General features: G+C 34.0%; 2 protein-coding genes across 15 annotated transcripts in view; one reads left to right on the top strand and one right to left on the bottom strand.

Moving 5' to 3' along the window:
• The first annotated feature begins 956 nt into the window (after positions 1–956).
• Positions 957–13,998, top strand: LOC145329282 (uncharacterized). 14 transcript variants are annotated; one of them, XR_013882845.1, is made up of 9 exons: positions 957–1,083; positions 1,526–1,637; positions 2,743–2,840; positions 3,456–3,581; positions 7,313–7,379; positions 8,134–9,472; positions 11,295–12,993; positions 13,163–13,263; positions 13,660–13,998. XR_013882845.1 is itself a non-coding variant. In XM_080173344.1 (8 exons), exons 1-8 carry the CDS (start codon positions 987–989, stop codon positions 11,490–11,492), a joined length of 1,995 nt encoding a protein of 664 aa, XP_080029470.1. In that variant the 5' UTR covers positions 957–986; the 3' UTR covers positions 11,493–13,998. The 14 variants fall into 14 exon arrangements, 2 of the variants coding, with proteins under 2 accessions (XP_080029470.1, XP_080029468.1); XR_013882848.1 differs by having other exon boundaries at positions 13,684–13,998; XR_013882846.1 differs by having other exon boundaries at positions 13,163–13,243.
• Positions 13,999–15,896: 1,898 nt separating this feature from the next.
• Positions 15,897–25,687, bottom strand: part of LOC145330289 (sodium-dependent phosphate transport protein 1-like) — a 48,698-nt gene continuing 38,907 nt past the window's right edge. Inside the window, exons 11-19 of the mRNA XM_080174929.1 lie at positions 24,269–24,355; positions 23,209–23,322; positions 22,526–22,566; positions 21,946–22,024; positions 20,222–20,364; positions 19,096–19,195; positions 18,426–18,480; positions 17,312–17,398; positions 15,897–16,697 (exon numbers count right to left, since the gene is read on the bottom strand). Coding sequence (XP_080031055.1) covers positions 16,548–16,697; positions 17,312–17,398; positions 18,426–18,480; positions 19,096–19,195; positions 20,222–20,364; positions 21,946–22,024; positions 22,526–22,566; positions 23,209–23,322; positions 24,269–24,355 — 856 coding nt within the window. The 3' untranslated portion in view covers positions 15,897–16,547. The remainder of the gene's footprint in view (positions 16,698–17,311; positions 17,399–18,425; positions 18,481–19,095; positions 19,196–20,221; positions 20,365–21,945; positions 22,025–22,525; positions 22,567–23,208; positions 23,323–24,268; positions 24,356–25,687) is intronic.

The following is a 25,687-nucleotide window of genomic DNA, read 5'->3' on the forward strand; positions in this document are numbered from 1 at the left end:
GACGGACTCCAATTATAGAAAAGCTTCGCCTTTAAAAACCTCATACTATTGGTTAACATTTAAAGCAAACATAATATATATAAATGTCAAGAATAGGGCAATAAACATTAAATAAAATCCACTCCCTTTTTGTCTGATATATGTGATTTGTAGATTTATAAGAATCATAATTATTAGGGGGTTAGGGGAAGTGTAGAATAATTTGAGTGCCATTGTCCCTACCTTCCTGATTCTATCATACTGTATACTTGCTGCAGACGATTACATAAGACCGTAATTTGCTAAGTCAAAGGCTTAAAAAATGCAGCCAATAGGCATTCAATGCGTGTTTTTTTAACCAAACTCAAAAATATTCTTGCATTTTAAGTTTTTTTTATGGATTTGGCTTTTGTGGAGTATTGTAATTATCCATAATTTCAATGTATTTTTAAATTTATCGGATTAAAAATGCGGGAATATTTACCCTTGTCTGTTTTGTGTGCGCGCATACCGCTATTTATTTTATACGAGTTGGAACTTTACAGTAAGATAACATATTTGTAAACAGGTTAATAAATAATCATTTAAGTATATTATTTTAATTCTTAACAATTGTTTTAATTATTAAAGGCACATGCTACATAGTGACAGCATTAATTATATAGTGTTTAGATTAATATTATTTCCCTTTTTGAAATTTGAAATATATGTACATATATATTTTAAATACAAAATGGCCATTTTAATTAAAAATTGCCGGTTCCACATCGATGAATTGTTGAAAAAATCGGCAAATGCCAAAATGAATTGTTAAAATAGAAAACGAAGATGTGGGTTTCGTTGTTTATTCATAGTTGATTTTCTCCTATTTCTAGCCTCTGTTGGGCTCTAAACCTGCGGGGCAATCATTTAACCTTACTTAACCTATCCTAACCTAAAATCCTTCGGTACAGACAAACAAAAAGACATTTATTATAAGGATTTCTTAATGATTTCAGACCATCAAAATGTCCGGAGAAGTCAGGAAGAAGAAGGGAGGGTCTGGCCCCAAGGGCAAGGGAAAGAAGGGGGATGGAGAACATCAAAACGGAATTGTCACATCAGGTTTCAACTATTTACTGTTATATAAATAGGTGTCCTTTTTTAACCGCCCGTCCGAAAAACGTTGATGTTATATATTTTATTTTCCGGCTAAAGTGCGACAGATCTTTAATTACATGACCTTTTTCTTAACACAACCCTTATTTGTTACTATTGATGTCAAATAATGAAAAGACTCCCATCCGCCTTCCCCTTATGGACATTACTAGCGGATGCGTCCCTAGTATCTAGGGATATTAAAGGACAGAAAAATAGCTTAAAACCATATAATGACTTTAAAAAAATATAAACAGCCTAAAAGCTAAACCACCCCCCTTTTAACTACCCTTTAGATGCTTCATTCGAAAGGAGAACCATATCGGTTCAGCGGTTAGAAGATCCTTCGCTACAGACAAAAAAAGAGCTTACTACTTTACAAAATAGGATGTCTCTAATTATATTGTAGGAAAGAGTAACAGCCTCACAGACAAGGGTCCTGGTATTTGTGTGAAGACCATGTTCTTTATCATTCTCTCCGCCTTCACCGTCACCTCAGTCGTCTTCCTCTCTGGTTACAGGTGCAGTAACTGTCAGGGATGCAGGGCAGGGTTGTTAAAAACCCGGGTTTTTTAATCAAAGTTTGACCCAACCCGGGTACGTGGTTTTTTTAGTGTTAAATACCTAAATAAATGAATCTATTTATCTATTTTTGAATATTTCTTTTCTTTAAAACTTCCAATTTCCAACTTCTATTTCCATTAGATAGAAAATATTCTACTGAATATAAAAACAATTTTAGGAATCTGTTATAATTTACTAAATTTACTACTAACTTCACATAGAATGAAACCCAAAAAAGCCGTGTTTTTATAACCTACTTAAAACCCACAAAAAAACGGATTAGTTTTTTTGATTTGGGTTATGGGTTAACAACCTTGATGCAGAGATAGGTCATTGCAATAGTAATAGATCCTTCTTTAAATCCTAATGTGTTAAATTTCTATTAGGGTTGGCTATTTGCCGGATATTGAACGTTGGCCATCTATCCGGATGGAACCGAATATCCTTCATTAGAAATCAGCCGGATATCCGGTATCCGGCGTAACCCTAATTTCTATTTTCAAATACTACCTTGGAGACATCTCAGGGATGGAGGGAACATTGTTAATCTTGATTAGGTTTGGGCGGGATACTTTTTTGGCCGGATACCGGATATCCGGCTGATTGCTAAACCTGGATATCCTGTACCGGTTGGATATCTGGCCAACGTTCGATATCCGGCCTGATATCCGGCGTCAAAAATCAGCCGGATATCATGTAACCGGGTAGTTTTAATATCCGGTATCCGGCCGGATATTGAAAATGACCAGATATCCGGCCGGATACCCGGTCAGACCGGATATCCGGCCCAACCCTAATCTTGATATACTTTCTCTTTTATTTGTTGACCTAAAAACTTGTGCTTCGACTAGATCTTGATTGGTTGGTTCAAACTAGCATCGTCCAGACCTTTCAGAATTGAAATGGAAATATTGTTTGTCAAATTTAGGACTGTACATCAATTTAATGTCTATTATCTTATCCCTGGTCATTACAAACATAGTAGAATGTACTTGTGAAATAAAATTACCAAATTTATCAAAATGGCGGATGAATTTTTCATGGAGGAATATTTATGTTCAGGGAGGGTGACATGAAGCAGGTATTGGCGCGGGTGCCCCCTGAGGTGTTTGAGGCCAAGGACACGGTGGTGCTAGAAGTGAATAGGCTTGCAACAGCAGGTAACGTACATACTCTACCCGCGACCGTGGCTCAACACGTAGCGCACTCGCTCGTCGTCGGGGAGGTGAAAGGTTCGATTCTCGGCCCAACACCGTTAAACATGGTTCCAACTGCTATGTCAGGTGCGCGACATCAATAGTTAGAGTATGGGGAATGTCTTAGCCTAAAAAAGGCGCAACTCATTACCATGCACAGTTAAGACTTCTCAGACAAAGGTAGTGCAATTTAAGGTTTTAAAGATCAAAAGCTTTGGCTAGGTACTTTTATTAGATGTTGATTGTATGGTTTAAACTAGCAGTGTTCAAATTTTTACCGGGGCCTTTATGTTAAGCTTTCATTAAATAAAGAACTCAATTGGTTCAGTAGTTTTGGAAAGCTTAAGCTACAGACAAAATCCTCACTCATTTTAACAAAGGACAAGCAGCTACTCCCTTTTATTTTAGGGGTAATTTCTCTTGTGTATGTGATCGATCCCTCCTCCAAAATAGTTATAAACCTTTCCAGGAAAAATTTAAAGCTTCGCTATTCTTTGGTTATCGAGATCCTGCGGTACAAACAGACACATAGACATCCTGTTACTTTTATATAAGGATAACAAAGCAATCTTTGTGTAGGATGGGCGGCAGTTAGCCCCACATTGAACAAGGGCTGGGAGGCAGCTAGTCCTACGCTGAACAAGGGATGGCAAGCAGTCAGTCCAACTGTGGCTATGCTACAGAAAGAAGCAGCACCTTACACAGGCAAGTATAAAAAAACCGGCAATTATTAATTTATTTTTTATAAGAATTATTTGATTAGGTAGTTAGGTAGTTATTATGGTTTCTATAGACATTTCATTGAAAATATTTATGCAATTAAAGTTTTTTGTTTTACGCCATTTAGACATTAAGGCGGGTTGATTTCACCCTTTTTTTTGATTTTCACATTTTTTCAAGTTGGCCAAGCTGTAAATGTGTATTTCATAGGCCCTGAAACTTAAAAAATCATTTTAACTCAAATAACAATTTTCGCGCAGCTAATCCAAAATTCGCTGTTTTGGTGTAGAAGCTCAAAATCCTAACTTTCTTATTTTTTAAGCCACAATAATGGTAAACCTATCAAAATGCATGTAAATTTAACCACAAAAACGATAACCTGAAAATAAACTAGCCGGAAAGGATATCTAAAAAGATACAACACATTTTTTAAAATCAAATATCATAATATTTTCATTTTTTAAAAGATGGCTGTATTTTATTTAATTATAATTATAAAGTCATGTTTTTTCCTTTTATTTTTGTCTTGCATCAAGTTTTAACACCCCTCCATCCCCCCTTACTATGATTTTTAGGGAAGTGGGAACTGATAAATATTCTATTCCACTTATTTTCATGGATGCAATTGTGTATCATGATAGATTCAGCTTAAGAATTATTTTGAGTATTTTTATTAAATTTTGATTCATTGTTTCCAAAATAGTAGTGTTCAAACTTTTTAGCCAATAATTTCGTTTATCATCATTGGGAATGTATAATGTATATCAATTTATCATCCATAGTCTTAATCTCCTTTTATCCCTGAGAGACATAGGTTATTAAAATAATTAGTTTACCAAGAGTTTAACATAAGGGATGTTAAGGGATAAGACAATGGATGATTAATTAATTTAAATTGCCCAATGTAAGTTAAAATCATTGGTGGAAAAGTTAAACATTGTAGATTTGTAAAGCCAACAAATGATATTATTTTATGAAATATTGGGGACCAGCATAAATAATATTCCAATGTCCCCTCCATCCCTGTCATAATTATTAAAGAGAAAAAATATTTAAAGCTACAATAAAAGGGATCTTAAGGGATATGACAATGGACAATAAAAAGTTATACATTCCAATGATTATAAACAAACTAATCAAAATTTAATAAATTACGAGTTACCCAAAGTTTCAGAACCAACGAGGTTATAAAACTTTCGGTACCTGTAATGAATTAATAATCATAAAAACCATTAAAAAAATCATAACAACCATTAAAATAAGGAACAAGTTCCATTATACCAGCTATCTTCTTAAGGGATTTGACAATGAACAATAATTTGAAAAACAAAATTACCTTTCTGTGGATAAATATTATTTGGTAAACTCTGCATTAAAATACGATAATAGCACTTGAAGTTTTTGGCAGACTGACTGACAGACATACAAAGTAAATTATAGAGTAGCTTCGCTGAAAACAATTAATGGATATAGAATACGTGGATTTTATCAGAAGGGAAAGTTTTTTGTCAATCAAGGTTGCTAATATTTATATAATTTATTGGTCAGGTCATTCCTACATTTGGAGGGAAGGGAAAGAGGGGGTGGTTGGGGGTTTATTGTTATATTAACCAGCTTAAAGAAACATTTTATTAGTGCTGAATCCCTTACGTATTATATACTAATTGTCGTATCTTAACCTACCTTATTCTTAATGGTCAGTTTATAGGGCAATTTCTAATATTTCCGTAAATCTATGTGTGAAGTAATAAGTATTATATATCGAAATGGGGGTTTTTAGGGTTGACTAATTCAAAAATGGGTTAATTTTTTATGTAGATTTAACCGTTTAGTAGCTAAACAGAAAAAAATACATATATTTAATATTTTTTTGAAAAATCACGAAACCTTACATGACGTCACTATCTTCAAAAATAATGATTTTTGTTTTTATATCTGCGAAGCTTATAAAAACATATTTTAAATTTAAAATACAATTTTCTCTGATAAAAAGGGCTATATTATATTGGCCAATTTTATAAATTCACTGATTCCAATATCAACCCACCTTATTAGACATGCTTTATAAATGATTTTAAATTCTTGAAAAGCATACCTAGGTACCTAGGTTTTACGTTTAAAACCAATTTTTTTAAATTGTGCTTTCTATGCTTTTTAATTTGGCATATTTAAGGCGATCCTAATCAGTTTTGCAATGTATCTAAGTACCGATTATAAATGAGCCATAGTTAATCTAGGTAACAAGAATTTATTTTTTCTCTTAAACCCCGAACAAACATATTATGCAAATCTGAATTTTCAAAATAGCAGCTTTATTATTCATTTAGAATGATTTTACAATAAATATGAAATTTAGATGCCTCTTTTGGTTACAAAATTCCACTGTTATTTTTTAATTAATCAGCACCAATAAAGCACAAGATCTCAAAAACAGCATTTGGGGGAAATACTGGTGAACAAACATATTATGCAAATCCAAAACAAAGCAAAAAAAAAAGGTTTTTTGGCACTTTTCTCCTCTTTTAAAGATTGATTATGATAAAATAATGATTTTTTAAGGGATTTATGCATTAATTATTATGAAATATAGTATAAGGTAGAAATTAATGATTTTTCTAAATAAGAAATGATTGAAAAAAATAAATTCGATCCCTATCACTTTAGAGGACAGCTGCTGACCCCCAGTCTTATGGATGAACCTAAATACATGTTAAAGATAAAAATTACCCTGAAAATTACACAAAAATGTTTTTTGGTGTGTTGAAAAAATCTATTTTAAAATCTTGATTTTGAGAATGATGACCTTTAAGATGCCCCTATTGGTGGTGATGGTGAGCCAAATGTTATCAAAGTGCATATCCATGATGACAACTTATATATTAAACTATGATCCAATTTTTGTAGTTATAGCATCCTCCAGCCCAGCATTATTAAAAAAGAAAAGAATTGCAATTTTATTTACTTCAATTCATAAAGTAAATAATGTAGTTTTTAGAAGATGGTTATATTTCTTGTCGGAATGCTCTATTGGAGGCTGCTATGACTACAAAAAATGGTACATAGGTTAATAGACAAGTTGTTGTAATGGGCATGTACTTAGATAACATTTGGCTCACCATCACCACCAATAGGGGCATCTTAAAGGTCATTATCCTCAAAATCAAGATTTTAAAATGAATTTTTTAACACATAAAAAAACATTTTTGTATACTTTTCAGGGTAATTTTTATCTTTAACATGTATTTAGGTTCATCCATAAGACTGGGGGTCAGCAGCTGTCCTCTAAAGTGATAGGGATCAAATTTATTTTTTTCAATCATTTCTTATTTAGAAAAATCATTAATTTCTACCTTATACTATATTTCATAATAATTAATGCATAAATCCCTTAAAAAAATATTATTTTATCATAATCAATCTTTAAAAGAGGAGAAAAGTGCCATAAAACCTTTTTTTTGTTGCTTTGTTTTGGATTTGCATAATATGTTTGTTCACCAGTATTACCCCCAAATGCTGTTTTTGAGATCTTGTGCTTTATTGGTGCTGATTAATTAAAAAATAACAGTGGAATTTTGTAACCAAAAGAGGCATCTACATTTCATATTTATTGTAACATCATCCTAAATGAATAATAAAGCTGCTATTTTGAAAATTCAGATTTGCATAATATGTTTGTTCGGGGTTTAGATGATATTTTCGACAATTTTATATTTTAGAGAAGGCATTGAAATTTGCGGGTGAAGCAAAGAATCATATTCTTGAGCAACTCAGCCATTTAAACAGGTCAACACTCGTTTAGAAAACAAAAAAAATATCATTTGGATACCCCTCCATCTAGCCTGTACAAAAGGGGGGAGTTTTGCCACTTTTTTGGGTTACCAAGCCTAAAACAGAAAGAAAATGAACCAAAAAAAGGTACAGCAAAGGGGGGGGGGGGAGTTCTGACACATTTGCGTAAACCTGGTTCCGGAGCTCCAGGCCTCCATGAGGTCTCTGTACAGGTTCAAAATGAAAAAAAATTTTTAAAAGAGTTAGAGGCCAACTTGTAAAACAAAATATGCATCTTTTTTAATGTTATTCACACATTTGAAGAAAAAACATGCATATTTTGTTTCATAAGCTGACCTCTAACTCTTTTTATCTGTACAGAGACCACCTGGAGGCCTGGAGCTCCGGAACCTGGAGGCCTATCCAAAAAATCTTAAATCTCCAGTCCAAAGATAAAGCCTATATACCACAGGTTTACGCAAATGTGTCAGAACCCCCCCCCCCCCTTGGCTGTCGTTTCGCCGCCGTTTCACAATTTCTCACTGTACCTCATTAAAGCAACTGCCATGCTAAATCCCAGTTCTGTAACTTTTTTTAGCTGATTTCTTTTGGTGGTAAATTCGCCATCCACCTTGTAGAATTAGATTGCCTGTTTTTGTAGGATGAAAAATGATTTTCCATCCCTTATACCTAATTTTATTCGCTTTAGCCGAATTTCCCTGATATTTACTGAAATGAAAACTAAATGAGTGTTCCTTTTTTTCTGTAGACAATTCAAGGAGTTCAGCAAGGGAGTTTCATTTGGCGACAACAATCTTCACACAATCATCTACGGATCTGACAGACCTACCTTTGCTGAGATCCAGGCCGCCAAAAAGAAAGCTCAAGCCCAGCAAATGGAAAAAGAGGCAGAACTAGCACGCCAATACGCTGCCAAAAAGGCTGCTGAAGATGCGGCTGCTGCAAAAAAAGCTGCCGAAGAAGCAGCTGCCAAGAAGGCTGCCGAAGAGGCTGCGGCTAAGAAAAAGGCTGAAGCTGCCGCCAAGAAGGCTGCTGAAGAAGCTGCGAAGAAAAAGGCTGAAGCTGCCGCCAAGAAGGCTGCTGAAGAAGCCGCTGCTAAGAAGGCGGCCGAGGAAGCTGCTGCTAAGAAGGCGGCCGAGGAAGCTGCTGCAAAGAAGGCTGCCGAAGAGGCTGCTGCTAAAAAGGCAGCTGAAGAAGCCGCTGCTAAGAAGGCTGCTGAAGAAGCTGCAGCCAAGAAGGCCGCCGAAGAAGCCGCTGCCGCTAAGAAGGCTGCTGAAGAAGCTGCAGCTAAAAAGGCTGCTGAAGAAGCTGCAGCCAAGAAGGCCGCCGAAGAAGCTGCCGCCGCTAAGAAGGCTGCAGAAGAAGCAGCTGCTAAGAAGGCTGCCGAAGAAGCTGCTGCTAAGAAGGCTGCCGAAGAAGCTGCTGCTAAGAAGGCTGCCGAAGAAGCTGCTGCTAAGAAGGCTGCCGAAGAAGCTGCTGCTAAGAAGGCTGCCGAAGAAGCTGCTGCTAAAAAGGCTGCTGAAGAAGCTGCTGCTAAAAAGGCTGCTGAAGAAGCTGCTGCTAAGAAGGCCGCCGAAGAGGCTGCCGCTAAAAAAGCTGCTGAAGAAGCTGCTGCTAAGAAGGCCGCTGAAGAAGCTGCTGCTAAGAAGGCTGCCGAAGAAGCCGCCGCTAAGAAGGCTGCCGAAGAAGCCGCCGCTAAGAAGGCCGCTGAAGAAGCCGCCGCTAAGAAGGCTGCTGAAGAAGCCGCCGCCAAGAAGGCCGCCGAAGTAGCCGCTGCTAAGAAGGCTGCTGAAGAAGCCGCCGCTAAGAAGGCCGCAGAAGAAGCCGCCGCCGCTAAGAAGGCTGCTGAAGAAGCCGCTGCCAAGAAGGCCGCCGAAGAAGCCGCCGCTAAGAAAGCTGCCGAAGGAGCCGCCGCCACGAAAGCCGCCGAAGAAGAAGCTGCCAAAAAAGCAGCTGCTGATGCTGCCGCTAGAAAAGCTGCTCAAGAGGCGGTAGAGAAAGCTAAAGAGAAGAACAAGGATGACAGAATTAAAGCAGCGGCCGAAGTTGCAGCAAAAAATAAACAGTTAGAAGAGGAGGCTTTGAGAAGGAAAGAGTCATTTTTATAAAATTTTCTCTAAAAAAACCTACTTAGTTTACTTTTAGTAGCGAAGCAATCTGATTTCCCTTTTCAGTCAGTCCGTCAGTACTTAAAGCTATGGGGGAAGTTTTATTTTCCCGGCTGCTTTAGAAGATATAAAGTTGAAACTTGAAGAAAAGATTCCAATTTGCACATCTTATTTAGTCTAAACATTGTTTTGTCCGTCTGTCTGTCTGTTGGTCATGCTTTCAAATACAAAATCCTAATTTTTTAAAGGATGCCTACTAAGATATTTAAGTTGGAAAGAATTTTGATGTTAGATGGAGATTTGAAATCTGCATCAAATTTTAAGATTTTTTTTTTATAAAATTCTTTTTTTTTTTTTTTTTTTTAAATATTTCAACTGTTGGAAAAAATATCATACATATTAAAATAAAAATCATGAACATTCTACATAAACATAAAATTACTGTGCAATAATTAATAGCTATAGAATAAAACACAAAATATTAAATAGCTAATGGGTTAGTAACGCCGAGAAGTTATACATACATGTTAAAAGTTAATGATATATGTCATTTAAAAAAAGGGGTAATAACGTTCTCATTGGCTATAAATAGATACTCACAGTGGACAGAACTGTGGACACAATGTTATAATATAGTTAAAAACATGATAGCACATATAATGCAAATATAGTTAGATAATTCTTTATCTAAAAGCGGAAGTACAATTTAAGTTAATTAATTTTGACATCTATGATTGGTGGATTGAAAACTATCTGCGCTATGATTGGAGAAGCTTAAGTGTCGTACATCATTCAACCAATTAGAGCGCAGGTAGTTTAAAATCCACCTATCCTATTGGTTAAAATTAATTAACTTAAATTGTATTTCCGCTTTTAGATAAAGAATTATACAAAAACGAATTTTATAAAAAAAATCCTTAAAATTTGATGCAGATTTAAAATCTCCCTCTAACATTAAAATTTATTCCAACTTATATATCTTAATACCTACTTTTGCACACTCTTTTCTTTTTTTCTTTGTAAGGACAACTGAACATCTACTCTTTATCTCATTTTGTCCGTTTGTCCATTACATGATTTTTATGTGCTTCGCTACTTATGAATGATGTCATCCTTGATATGATTTCATTTCTATATTCTTTAGGGACAAAGAGGGAGGTAGGTTGTACTAAAATTCCGTTAGTTTTAAGGCTTAAAAACTAGGGTTGGCAATCCGAATCCGGTCTCCGCCCAATTGTTGGCCAATTTTGGAATCCGAAACCGGAATCCGTTTTTTAAAAGTGGATTCTGATTCTTAATTGGTAGGCTAAAATTAGCGTCTTGAGTTTTTCTTTTAATTCCCCTTTTTGAAAGCAAAGATTATCATCATTAAATATTATCTTTTGAAATCTGGTTCAATTCTCGGAAGTGAATTATAGAGAACACCAAGAACATTTATTTATAGGACATATGTAGCACTTAATTTTTTAAATTTTCTAAAAAAAGACTTTTAAAAATCCGGAATCTGCGGAGAATCTGCCATTTTTAGTACGGATATCTGTAAGAATCCGAATCCGGTGCAAAAATTTGACGGATAACCATCCCTATTAAAAACAGTAGTAGAACGATAATATTCACTAAATATTTTTCATTAATATTTTTGTCTTTAGTTCTTTTCAATAATGAATACACATATTTAGTGAATATTATCGTTCTACTACCATTTTTAAGCCTTAAAACTCACACCTTTACGGAATTTTAGCACAACCTACCTCCCCCTTTATCTATTAAATATATCATAGAAATGACTTTGTCACCTAACAGAGCTGAGGAGGAATTAAAAGTTCAGCTAAAAGTTGAGGAGTTGAATAAAGAGGCGGAGGCCGAGCATAAAAAGCGCCAGGATGAGGCCACCAAAAAGTACGAGGAGGCCAAGAAAAACCTGGAGGCCGCGGGAGCCGAATTTGTCTCCAGAGAGGAGTTTGAAAAAATAAAGGCTAAAAAAACTGGTGGTGCTTAATAAATTTTAATAAATAACTAGACATTTTCTAATGCATTGAATTACTTTCATCAATTTTCATTGTGTTAAGAGCTTTTGTTTGGTTACAAATAAAGTCAGCTAAAAAAGCCCTAGAGAGGCATTAATTGAACATATAGAATAACATGAAGAGTGATCTAATGACCCAACTCATAATAATGGTGATGATTACATAACTATTGGCCAGTGATTCACAAAATCATGACAGTTAATTTTTGTTAAAAACTGTTTTATTGATATTCATTGTATAATTCAAGTTTATTAATTATAGCTACCTATATACTGCATGAAAATTGATAGATATTTTTAATATTAAACGTTATAAGAAAACCCGGACGTTTTTTTTAGAACTTCAAAGGGAGAAAGCAAAATTTGTTATCTGATGCTAAACTTAGTTATATTTAAATGATACATTAATCATCCTTTAAACTTAAAAACCAACGAAAATTATTGCCAACCGCCCCTTTATTTAAAATTATCTGACTAAATTAACTTTTTAGTTAAACATTTCTGCGGTTTTTCGTTATGTAAATGTACAAAATTTCACTTACATAACATGTGTTACTTTTTTTATTTTTGTTGAAACTTAAAATGAACTTAAAAATGCTTAAGATAACGCTTTTTGCTATCCCCTATTTTAAAATATTACACAAAAAAAGTACATTAAAAATATAGCATCTAGTTTTGTATCTATCTTAACATTGAAGATATAAGAAACTTTTATTAAAGTTTTTTTAGGTAGTTTGTAAAAAAATAAGCAATATCAAAAGTTTATAATATTTCCCAACTGCTTTTGGTTTCAGATGAACTTAACAAAACCCTGGTGATTTTAAGCTTGCCATTTAGGTCCTTTTTTATTGAGATCAAAAAATTTAGTCATTAGATATAGGTCTTAGGCAAATATGTGCCAAGTTATATTTTGATTTATGAAAAGTTTTGACACATTTGTGTAAACCTGGCACCAATCTTTGGTCTGAGAGGATAGGTTATTAAAGATAAAATCATTCTTATATGATGAATTTCACGAAGTTTTTAGATTTTTTGTATTGTATCCAGTTTTCTACGAATATTAAAATATACAATCATAAGATTTTATATCCGCGGAATGCTGTCTTATAATACGATGCGAGAAATAACTAATATAAATTTTAATTAATTGGTTCCAAATTTTTCAACCAATTATTTTAATTTACAGAAGGTGTAAAGTATATTAATTTATCGCCCATTGTCTTATCCCTTTCTGATTTCTGAGTCCTGAGTCTTAACAAAATAAAGTTGGCACTGAAGATTAAAAAATCTCGCGTTTAATCAGAATTGTACAAAAAAATAAAAACATAAAATGTTATAAATTACGAACTAATAGCATAAAAATATCTATTTTACTATAAGTAAATGTATAAAAATAGAATAATGCAAATATAGGTATGTCTTGTCATCGTATTATTAAATTTAATTGTTAGCGCATTATTTTGTTGAAATTAGGGTTGGGCGGGATACTATTTTGGCCGGATACCGGATATCTGTCCGATTTATAATGCCGGATATCAGGCAAATTGCCGGGTATCTGGTCGGATATCCGGCATTATAAATCAGCCGGATATTCGGTATCTGGCCGGATATTAAAAATGGCCAGATATCCGGCCCAATCCTAGTTGAAATATGTAATCATAACTTTAATTGTTATCATCTTTCTATCATTTAAAATTTTGATGTTTTCTTTGATGATTAATCTGGTACTTTTTCATTACAAAAAGTATACCTATAATGAATATTGAATAATTTCATCCTTGTCAAGAATGTAAAACAAACGAAAAATCAAAAATCGCAAGAGATTGAAAATGACTGTTCAGCTTTTTTTCAGGGAGTGAATGGAAATTGGACTGTAAATTACACTGGTACTCAAAGTTTTAAATTTGTCTTAATCGTTGGGTATAAATTTTAGGTATATTTTAGAAATTTTGATTGATTGGTTTGTTAAGTGGTGTGTTCAACCGTTTCAACCAATAGTTTTAATAGAGAAATAGGATAATTTTGTTTGTCATTATTGGGAATTTTCATCTATTTATCGTTTGTCAAATCCCCTGCGATCTCTGATTTGCTTGTTGGTTATACCTATAATGTTAAGAATACCTAACCTAAATTCATCTAGAATCATTTTATACCTATTAAAAAGTGTATCTGTACCACAGTTCATAAAATTTTAATTTTCAGGGAGGGAGGGGACATTGGACTATAAATTATACTGGTAACCAAAGTTTTAGAATCGCTTTTTTTTATTCGTTTGCTCTAATACTTTGGGTACTTTTTATTTTTTTGAACCAATAATTTTAATCTACAGAAAAGGGTAATTTTGTTATCAAAATTGGCATAATGTACATCAATTTATCGTCCATTGTCTTGCCCCTTGATAATCCTGATAATATGCCTTTATAAATGAAATTTAATGTATTTTTCTTGTTTTGTTTTTTAAATACAAATTTGTTTTATCTGCAGTTTTTTTTTCATGATTTTAGACCAGTGCAGTGCAGTGGCGAATCGAACTTCCATATTTTCAATGCGAACGCTGAACGCTCTTAAACCAAAATTGAGAGGGATGTAATATTAGAGAAAAACACTAGAGGGAGAAAGGGTTAAATAACTATCTCCCCATCACAATGTCATTATGCCGACTCTCAATTGGGTCATTAAATATCGATCAATGGGTTTGGAAATATTAAGTCAAGTAGCAGACGGAAAAGGTCTTTGAAAAATTGAGGGAGGTAGTTATTTGTATGTCATCTATACTATAGATATGTTGGTGTAATAGAGAAAACTAGAGGGATATAATTTAGATAATAAGGGTGTAATTTTAAAGTCAGGTTGGTTTATACAGTGCACCTTTAGGTGCAGTGCCAATTCACCTATATGATCAACATAGTTTCAAGCATATTTTTTTGAAAGGGGTAGTTTCACGAAATGCATTTAAACTTAATTTAGTGAACCGCATATTTTTTGCTAGTTAATGGGTTAAACTATATTTCTATGGCATATATTTGAAAAAATTTAAATTTTCTACCACGTAATTCTGAAAATATCAAGACTTGAAAATCGTCTTTTTGTGATATATGCACAGACGACTTTCAAGTCTTGATATTTTAAAAACTACGTGGTAGAAAATTGAAATTCTTTCAATTATATGCCATATAAAAGCAGTTTAACCAATTGATCAGGAAAAAATATGCAGTTCACTAAATTAAGTTCAAATGCATTTCGTGAAACTACCCCTTTAAGGGGGGGGGGGGGTGGAAGTTTTGACACTTTTGAGTAAACAAGGAGGCTTTGTCTTAAGAGTGAGAGGAAAGGTTATTCGGGGGAAAAATTTCCTTAATTTTAGAATGCAGTTTCTTTATATTTACAAAAATTTGAATTTGGTCTCCAGGTTTAGGTGCTGCAGGCTTCTAGGTTGTCTCTGGACAGCTTAACTTAAAAAATAAAATATGCATCTTTTTGAATGTTATTCACATATTTGAACATTAAAAGTAGCATATTTTGTTTGAATGTTGACATCTAACTCTTAAAAAAATTTTTTTTTTTAATTTTGCCTGTACAGAGACCATCTGGAGGCCTACATCAACTGAACCTGGAGGCCATATCCAATTTTTTTTTAATTTAAGGAAACTGCATCCCAAAAGGAAAGTTTTTTTTGTTTAATAACATATCCTTCCACTACTAAGACAAAGCCTATAGGACTCACCCCCCCCCCCCCCCCCCTTATGCATACATTATATTTGACAGTACAGTATATTTGTGTATAGCCTCCGTACTTTTTATTAGATTTTACAAGAGGGAGAGATCAACAAAAATTAAATAAAAATCTCGAAATTAATTTTTCGTATTCATTCGAAACCGATTAATATCCGGTGGATTAGAACCATACGAAAACACTATACACGGAAAGCTGTTTATAATTCTTATAATAAAGTAACAGGATGTGTGTCTGTACCGAAGGATTCTCCTTAACAGGGTAGCTTCTCATAGGTCCCGGGAAGGTTTATAACTATTTTGGGGGAGGGTACCACCACCCTCCCAAGAGAAATCACAAAAAATTGAAGGAAAAAAAATTTCGCCTAGAGACTTCAATGCAACATAAAGAGGTATCGTAGAGACTTGATCGCAAAATAGATAGGTATAGTTGAGACATGAATATAAAAAAACATTTCAAGTTCCACTAAAGGCCTCTAGGGGCGTAGCCGCTAGTAAATAATATTACACAGTATGAATTAGGAACATTTAAAAAAAACAGTTTAGTTTTATAATTTATTTCGAGTATTTTTAATAAATGCATGATTAGGTTTTCATTAAAATTGAATTAATTATATGCAATTAAAAAAACAAGGATGTATATTAACATCTATAAAAGCGAAGCTCTGAAATCAAATAAAAATAAACACTAGATGAGTGTCAAAACTTAATTATAGGAATATTAATTCAAAGTTATTAACAAAATAGGATATAAACCAGTTGCTAAATTTCGTAAATACAAGAAGATTTAGGACTTGATTATAGAGATGCTTCACTTAAAATATTGTACCTTCTTGTCCTAGAAACCATTGTTCCAAAAATCAGATGAAAATGATAACTTTATCACAAAAAAATTTGTTTTAAGATTAGCATGTTTAAATTTATGGTTATATAGTTGCTACGCTTTCTATGTTGTACCTTACTGTTGCAGGAATCATCATTAAAAGTTTAAAAGAGCTAACCGTGACGGACGTACAGACCTTATAGAAAAGCTCCCGAAAATAATGTTTATTAAAACAATAATAGATTTCTGACAATCCTATTACATTAAGTAGTGTCTTTTTATCCAAAACTAAGATTTTAATAATTACCGAACCGATTGATAAAGGATTTTCTAATAAAAGTTCACATACATAATATTACTTGACAATTTAATATTTTTTTAGTTCAGGGGGTGTTGTATACTTTAATCACTGGTTGTTTAAATAATTATCTTTTTTCATTTACTGAATATGCCTGTATATATGATTATTACATTTACTGAATATGCTTGACACCAGTCAATAGTTCTGTTTTAACAATTGTATAATTGCTCTGCAGCGAATCTTCACTGATTTCTGACTTGTCCGTCAGAGAGTCTTTCTCGGATAAATTGGGAGATTCTGGGCTGCTGCTCGACACAGATATCTGGAAAAGTACATCCTTGTTAAAATAAAAATTTTAAAAGCGAAGCTTTTCTATTGTTAGGGACGGTCCGTACGTTAGTCCAGAACGGATAGTTTTTTGTTAATTTGGGCATGTTAGAATTGTCCTATCGATTTCAAACTTGGTGATTCCTGTAGTAGTTAGGTGCGATTTAGAAAGTGTAGCAGCTCTATAATCGTTACCAGAATGTCTATACGTCCATTTTAAACATTTTGTTTTTTATTTCACATTTCAACAAATTATGCCCTAAAAACCGGCTTTTTCAATGGGCTTATTACGATTCTAACGGAATGCATTAAATTTTTCTACTATTAACAAAAGCCGCGCAATTTTAAATTTAAAAATGTGCGCATTTTTTGCTCGAACTTTAAATCCATAAATCTTCAAAAATAAAGCCTTTGGAAAAACCGGTTTTTAAGGCATAATTTGTTGAAATAATCATGATTTATAAAATGTACCAGAACAGGTTTTCTAAATATATAAAGCATTTTATGTAATTGTTTTTTTTGTGTACATAATTAAGTTTTTAAAAATAACGTTTATCTTGAAACACCACGTATGTACGTGCATCCATTGATAAAACGTCCAAAGCTCACCTGAAGATCAGCTGTTCCAAATATGATGAAAACCATTGTACAAATAACACAGATTGTGCTTGTTAACATAAATACTGACGGCCACACCTGAAAACAGTTGTTTTGTTACTTAAGCTCTCTAAAACGGCTAGAAGATTGAGGGGTTGATACACACAACGTAATGTATAACAGGCGTTTCTTTAAGATGTAATGAATTAGTAAAGTTAATAGATAATAATCCCATAGTGTAAAGTAGTAAGTTTTTTTTGTCTTAGCTTAAGATTTTTATTTAATAAGGATGACAACATCCATAAAAGCGAAGCACTGAAACAGTAGGACAAACGGACATAAACGCTTATATAGTGTCAGAACTGAATAATCAGAAATTAAATGTATAAGAGTCGAAGCAAAATTGTAAGTAAATTTGTTAAAAAAAATGCTTTATACAGGATAATGTTTATGGACATAGTTACATATTTAGGACTTGATTATAGAGTTGCTTCGTGTATAACATTATACTTTGTTGTCTCAGGAATCAATATACCAAAAATCAGATCAATCGGATGATTAGATCACATAAAAATTTGTTGTTAAAAAAGTAAAAAAAATCAACATGTTTAAAATGGACGTACGAAAATTTTGGTAATGATTTTAGAGTTGCTACGCTTTCTAAATCGTACCTAACTACTAAAGGAATCACCATGCAAAATTTGAAATCGATAGGACAATTCTAACATGCCTAAATTAACGAAAAAACTTTTCGTTACAGACGGACGGACCGACATTAATTATAGAAAAGCTTTGCTTTTAAAAAATTGAGTTCTCCATATTAGGGCAATTTCATATATTTCATGTTATTTGTCTTAATTAATGTCTTAAGTTGAGTTTTTCCTGTCATCCCCCACCCACCCCTAGAGACTAGGGCCGATGCAACTAGTACTCTAAGTATGAATTTTCAAAATAGAGGGGGGGGGGAGTTTTGACACATTGGCGTAAACAGTGTGCAAGTGCATCTGCTTTATCTTTAGACTGATTTTATCTTTAATAACCTATCCTCTCAGTCCAAAGATAAAGCTATATGCACACTGTTTACGCAAATGTATCAAAACTCCCCCCCCCCCCTTTATTTTCTTACCTGATTAGGTGATAGTATACTTGAAAATGCTGATACTGTGTACGGTACGAGGGCACTAAACAAAATTATAAAAAAAATAATCATAATTGCAGTCAGTCTTAAGCGTTTTGTCTATGACTACCAAGGATATAAATTGAAGCAAATCTCTAATTATGATAAACAAAATACCCCTGCTGGTGGAAAAAGTTTGTGCACTTCAAGTATGCAGCACAGCCCATTTTATAGAGTTCTTAAACAAAGAACACAGTAATAGTGTCTGACTGATTATGACGTAACAAAAAAAATAGCCAATGAAAGGCCACTATAAATTTTACCACTGAACAATAACGGCCTCGCATTGTTTTTTTTTGTTACGTCATAATCAGTCAGACACTATTACTGTGTTCTTAAACAAATAAATGAAAGGATGAGTGAATTAAACTAGTGCAGTAATTAGGGATGGGCCGGAAATTAGATTTAGCCGGATATCCGGACTCTTTCTATATCCGGCCGGATACCGGATAACCAGCTGATTTCTAATGCCAGATATCCGGTAATATGCCGGATATCGAGCAATTGTCAATATCCGGCTGAATACCGGATATCGAATATACGGTATCCGGAAAAACCCTAGCAGTAATTTACAGCATATTGCCCCCTCCCTCCTGTAACTTTGATGCCATAATTATACCTGACAAGAAAATTGAGACAGCTGGATATTCCCATAATAGTTCCAGCAAAGTCTGGAGCAACATCCATGGCGCAGGTCCAACCACCGACTATGTAAAATCCTAAAAAAAAAACAAGGATGACAAACTCTGAAACGGTAGGACAAACGAACATTAACTGAACTTAATAATCAAAATGTAAACGTATAAAAGTTGAAACAAAATTAAAATTAAATTTGTTGCAAAACTGATTAAATACAGGATTATAAATAAGGACATACTTACATTTGTGGAATTGATTATGGAAATGCTTCGCTTATAATGTTGTACTTTGTTGTTCTAGGAATTAGTATTCCAAAAATCAGGTAAATTAAATTATTATATATAATTTAAAATGGCTGTAACGACATTCTGGTAACGCTTTCTAAATCGTACCAAAATACTACAGGAATCACCATACAAAGTCGATAGAACAATTTTAACATGCCTAAATTAACCTAAAAAGATATTCGTCCCAAACTGACGGACCAACCCTGATTATAGTAAAGCTTCGCTTTTAAAAAATCATGGATAATTAAAATACCAGTTTCTAAATTATTGGTTGAAAATTTTGGAACCAACCAATCAAAATCTTATGAAATTACCCAAAGTTGTTAGGCTAACGAATAAGATAATGTGCTAGCTGGACAAAGGGTCTCAAAAACCAGCCATGTGACGTCATAAAATGAGAGAGAAGTGGGAAAGAAAACCGCTAAAAAAATGGATGAATTATCCCTCATTTTTATGATGACGTCACAAGGCTGATTTTTTTGTGACACTTTGAGTTCAGCAACAGATCTATAGTATAGATGTATATATACAGACAACTACATTCCTTCATTTTTCAAAGACCTCTTTCGTCTGCTTCTAAATTTTTTTCTGCTACTTGCCTGTGAAAATATAAGCGACACCATTGGTGGATTTTCAATGACCCAATAGAAACCTTGCACAAGGTGGTTGCGATGGGGAGGTACAGCCATTTAACCCTTTCTCCCTCTAGTGTTTTTCTCTAATAGTCCAGCAGCATAATGTAGTTTAAAAACTTTGGGAACCAGTGTAATTTACAGTCCAATTTCCTCTCCCTCCCTAGTAAAGAATGCAGATCCCTACCTAACAGCGAGTACCCAAGAGTTGAGAGTGTGGTGACCAGAATTGAGTGGTGATCAGTATCCTCCAGGTGAAGCTGTCCAACCAGGGGCAACAACATATTCAGCGACCCGAACCCGATAAAGCTGATGGAGGTTACAAGCTTCCTGAAAAATAAAGTAAGGTCTCTAGAGGCATTGTCGTGGGGGGGGGGCAAAGTCACATTCTCTCCTAATTTTAATTAAAAAAAGTAAGAACTAAATAGTGAGGTCACTTTTAGAGGCGATTTTTCTTGAAAGGGATGTGAGACCTTCCCAGGACCTATGAGAAGCTACACTGTAAAGGAGAACCATTTTGGTTCAGCCATTAGCAAGATCCTTCGGTACAGACGTACATGTAAGGATAATATAATTATATGTTGAACTATGGAAAAGTTAGGAATTTCTGTCTTTTATAATTGGTTACCTAATTTAATATATAACTTTCTAGTAGCGAGGCTACTCTATAATTCACTTTGTCCGTCAGTCCATAACGCTATGGGAGAAACGTGATTTTTTTGGCTCCCATACAAGATAGACAGCTGAAATTTTTAATGAAGATTTCTATGACATATGCCCATCTAATCTATACATTGTTTTGTCCATCTGTCTTTTATTTGGGGGTGCTAGATCGATTCCTAGATATTCAAGTTTTTATGATTTTCTCAATTCCTTTTCAGAATTGACGACTGAAATTATCAGGGATTGAATATGCTCATATTCTACACATTTCCATCAAGTTTCATTAAGATTTGTCTATTAATTGGGGTGCTAGATCGATTCCAAGATTTTAAAGGTTTACTGTTTTACCTATTTTATCATGTTTGATGTTTATTGTATGACACTGCTCTATAGTAGTTTTTTCCCGATATCCATTCATAATTTTTAAGTTTCGTTACTTATGGATGTTGTCATCCTTGTTTATATGATAAGTGGAATCCCATAAAATCATATATGCTAAGATAGATTACCAATACCCAATCTTTAAAACAAATTAACAGGATTTGTGTCTGTCTGTACCGAAGGATCTCGCTAACCGCCAAACCGATCGGGTAGCTTCTCAGAGGTCCTAGGAAGGTTTATAACTATTTTGGGGGAGGATACCACTACCCTCTCAATAGAAATCACAAAAAAATCGAAAAAAATTTAAATATTCGTAAACTTTAACGCAACATAGATAGGTATAGTAGAGACATGAACAATAAAAACACTTAAAGTGCCACTAAAACACTTAAAGAGGCCTCTAGGGGCGTAGCCGCTAGTTATATAGAAGGGAGAATGATGTTAGAATGTAAGATGGCTTCAGTGGCGTAGACATGATTCTGTCAGAAGGGTTTGAACCATAGGGGAGGGGGGGCTTATTCAATTTTTATTTTAAAAGGGAAGGCACCCACTTTCGCACTTTAATGGATGAGTTTAAAACTGATCAAACAATTCTTACATTTGTTTTGTGAACCTTTTAAAAATTATTTCTCGTATTCATTCGAATCAGGTGGATAGGAACCGGCTCTCATCCATACGAAAAAATACTACAGCTTTCTACGAATATAAAAATGTACAATCATAAGATTAAAACCATTTTTTTAGCCCGTGCCTTCGGCACCTCGGAGCTAAAAAAACTAGTTTTAATCTTATAATTGTACATTCTATATCCACGGAAAGCCGTTTATAATACGATGCGAGAAATAACTATTACATAACTATGTATACCTTGAAGATGTTAAACTGAGAAAATTTCTATTGATAAAATTGAATAATCTTGAAGCCATAATGCCTGTCAATAACATTCCTAAAAATCAAAAAATATCAACTGATGTTCTGATACTAAAAATAAAAACATTTTTAATTTAAAATTAGAAAAAATGCTAATTTTTGAGCCTTTAACATCAATGTACAATTATATATTATAGAAAAATACCTTTTAACCAGTGGCGTGCGATAGATGGGTGTATGGAGGTGCATAGACGTCCAAGGGGGGGGGGGGGGGGTAAAATGTAATTACCCCCCACCCCCAAAATTTTTATTTTTAAAATTTTACCCCCCCGCCCCCAAATAAAAAAGCTTGGACGCCCCTGTGGAGGTGTCAACACCCCCCTTAAAATTTAGATTTTAAAATCCTACCTTTCCCCCCCACTGGTAATCTGCTATGCACGCCACTGCTTGTAACAAAATTAAACTGTTACAAAACTTGAAAAAATTTGTCAATAGAAATAACTGAAAAACTACTGACAGACAGACAGACAGACATTGTAGTTTACAAAGAAGCTTCCCTGCTAAATATTGAGTATACCTGCATGGGGTAAAGCATTCATTAATCCATTCTTTTCAATACTAAAATAAATAATAGTTATTTCTCGCATCGTATTATAAACAGCTTTCTGCGGATATAAAATGTACAATTATAAGATTAAAACCAGTTTTTTTAGCCCCGAGATGCCGAAAGCATGGGCTAAAAAATGGTTTTTAATCGGTTTCCAATGAATACGAGAAAAAAATTTACAATACATATAAAAGATCTAGATGCTTGCTTAATCTAGCACCGTAACCCGTTAAAAGCTATTCCTTTCAGACGAATCATGTTTATAAATAGTTAAACACGATTTATTTCAATAATACGAGCGACGAAATTTTTCGATCTTGTAATTTCTCGAAAGTTACCTTTTTCCTAAAAAAAAGAATGTAGCTTCTAGTCTTGCAGCAACTTTAAGCTAATTTCTTGTGGGAGGTGGGATTCCCCCCCCCCCCACACCTCCAAAAAAAAAGAATAACAGTCCGAATATTCTTATAACATTTATAGAATTGCTACGCTTTCTAATTAGTACCTAACTACTACAAGATCCAGCATGTTTGATATCGATAGGACAGTTAAAACATGCCTATCCTTACGATAGGAGCTATCCGTTACAGACGGATGGACTGACGGATCAACCCTAATGGTAGAAAAGCTTCTCTTTTAACAATATAAATGCCCACCTGACCCCAATGTGATCCACATATTGGGGTAGTAGATATGAGATATGAGTTTTGCCCCACTGGTAGCCCATATTGGCAACCAACACTGCCCAGATTCCCTTATTTGATAACAACCTCAAATATCATAAATTATTATTTCTCGTATTCATTCGAATCCGGTGGGTAGGAACCGGTTCTCATCCATGCGAAAAAACTATGCCTAGCATCGTATTATATCCAGCTTTCTACGAATATAAAACTGTACAATCATAAGATTAAAACCAGTTTTTAGCCTGTGCCTTCGGCAACTCGGGGCTAAAAAAACTGGTTTTAATCTTATATTTGTACATTCTATATCCGCGGATAGCTGTTTATAATACGATGTGAGAAATAACTATTTTAATACCGAAGATATTCTATAATTCATTTTGTCAGTCTGTAACGCTTTGGGCAATTTTCTCGGTTGTTGTTGAAGAAAGACAGCAGAAATTTGCGCATCTAGTCCATACATTGTTTTGTTCGTCCGTCTTTCGGCTATACTTCAAAGGACATAAACCTTATTCTTTAAAGGTTTTGTGATTTTTTTTTGCATATTTGCGTATTCTCTTTTCTTTGTTATGACAATAGAACATCTGCTATCAAACTTTGACCGTTTTCATGCAGTGATTTTTTGTGTTTGCCTACTTTAGTTTGTCAAATAGAAATGTTTAATGAAGTAACTTACAGAAGGACAAGCTTTAACAAATCTTGGTGATTTACCTCAAGTGCCAATTGAGCACTTCTCCTCTCATCTCCCTCATTTTAATGACGTCACATGGCTGATTTTAGAGACACGTTGTCCAGTTACCTACCTCCCCTTACTGTTAAATTGAATTGAGAATTAGGGGAATTAGTATTCCCCCCCCCCCCCTACAAGGTGGCTCTAACCCCGCGGGGCTACTCTGTGTCCAACCTAACCTGACTATTGTAAAAGATAGGAAAAACTAACCCCTCTCCTTATTTATATTATTTATTATGCTCGACTAGACACTTTGGGGGAAACCGTCAAATAATATTTATTAACAACTATATGAAAGCTTACTTGAAAAATGGAATGTCTTTAAGTTTAACTTGTCTGTCAGGTACATGTGTTTCTTCAAATAACATCATCTTTTCAGCATCACTTATTCTAAATATAAATTAACATATTTTGATACTAGCGGCTACGCTCCTAGAGGCCTCTAGGGTCGCCTGGGAGGGGAGTTAAATCCTAAAATCCATTTTTATAAATTTAGAGGGTAATTTTTTCAAGGAGTGATTTCTCTTTGTAGGGTGGTGGTACCCTTTCCCAAAATAGTTATGAACCTTCCCGTGACCTATGAGAAGCTACCCTGTTAAGGATAAATACAACAAAAACAAGGTTGACAACATCCATGAAAAACGAGGCTCTAAATCTGACGGTAGAACAAACGAACATTAGTCACTTGTTGAGTGTCAGAACCAGAATATTAATTTATAAGTCTAAACAAAATTGTAAATAAATTTGTATCATAGCACTGTAAATTGCTGAAATACAAGATACTGTTAAATTTAAAGGACATTTTTAATACTATGTTAATTTTATCGCCTATAATGATAAAGATTATAATCCTAGGAATTATTATTCCAAAAATCAGATGAATAGGATAACTATATAAAGGGGGAGGTAGGTTGTGCTAAAATTCCGTAAAAGTATGAGTTTTAAGGCTTAAAAACAGTAATAGAACGATAATATTCACTAAATATTTTTCACTAATATTTTTGTTTTTAGTTCTTTTTAATGAGGTATTTACAATTTACATATTTAGTAAATATTATCGATTTACTACTGTTTTTAAGCCTTAAAACTCACACCTTTACGGAATTTTAGCACAACCTACCTCTCCCTTTGTTGTTAAAAAGGTTTCAATTTGACGTACGTAGTTGCTAAGCTTCCTTAACTTGTTACAGTTGGCAAAGTTTGTAATCGATAGGACAATTCTAGCATACCCAAATTAAGACCTTTCGGTTATTTACTGACTCAAATTATGTCATAAAAATGAGGGAGATGAGAGGAGAAATGGAAAAGAAAAAAGCCCTAAAAAAGAGATAAATATTGAATAATCCCTCGTTTTTATTACGTCACATGGCTAATTCTTTAGACACTTTGTCCAGCTACAAATAAAAACCAATATACAAAAAAAACTAGAGACCTCTAGGGGTTCGTGATTTCCGAGTATTGTATGACACTGCTCTATGAGTCTATAGTAAATTTTTTCCGATATACATTCATAATTTTTGAGCTTCGCTACTTATGGATGTTGTCATCCTTGTTATATGTAAGGAAACCATAAAATCAAAATCAAAATCTGAAGGTAGTAAAAGTGGCTGACTCAGATTATGACGTCAAAAAATATTAACCAATGCGAGGCCACTATAAATTTTACCATTGTTTAATTACAGTGTACACTGGCCTCTCATTGGTTAATTTTTTGACGTCATA

The sequence above is a fragment of the Acartia tonsa genome, chromosome 10 (genome assembly GCF_053477335.1).
Source record: "Acartia tonsa isolate MP-2025a chromosome 10, ASM5347733v1, whole genome shotgun sequence".
Taxonomy (NCBI): Eukaryota; Metazoa; Arthropoda; class Copepoda; order Calanoida; family Acartiidae; genus Acartia; species Acartia tonsa.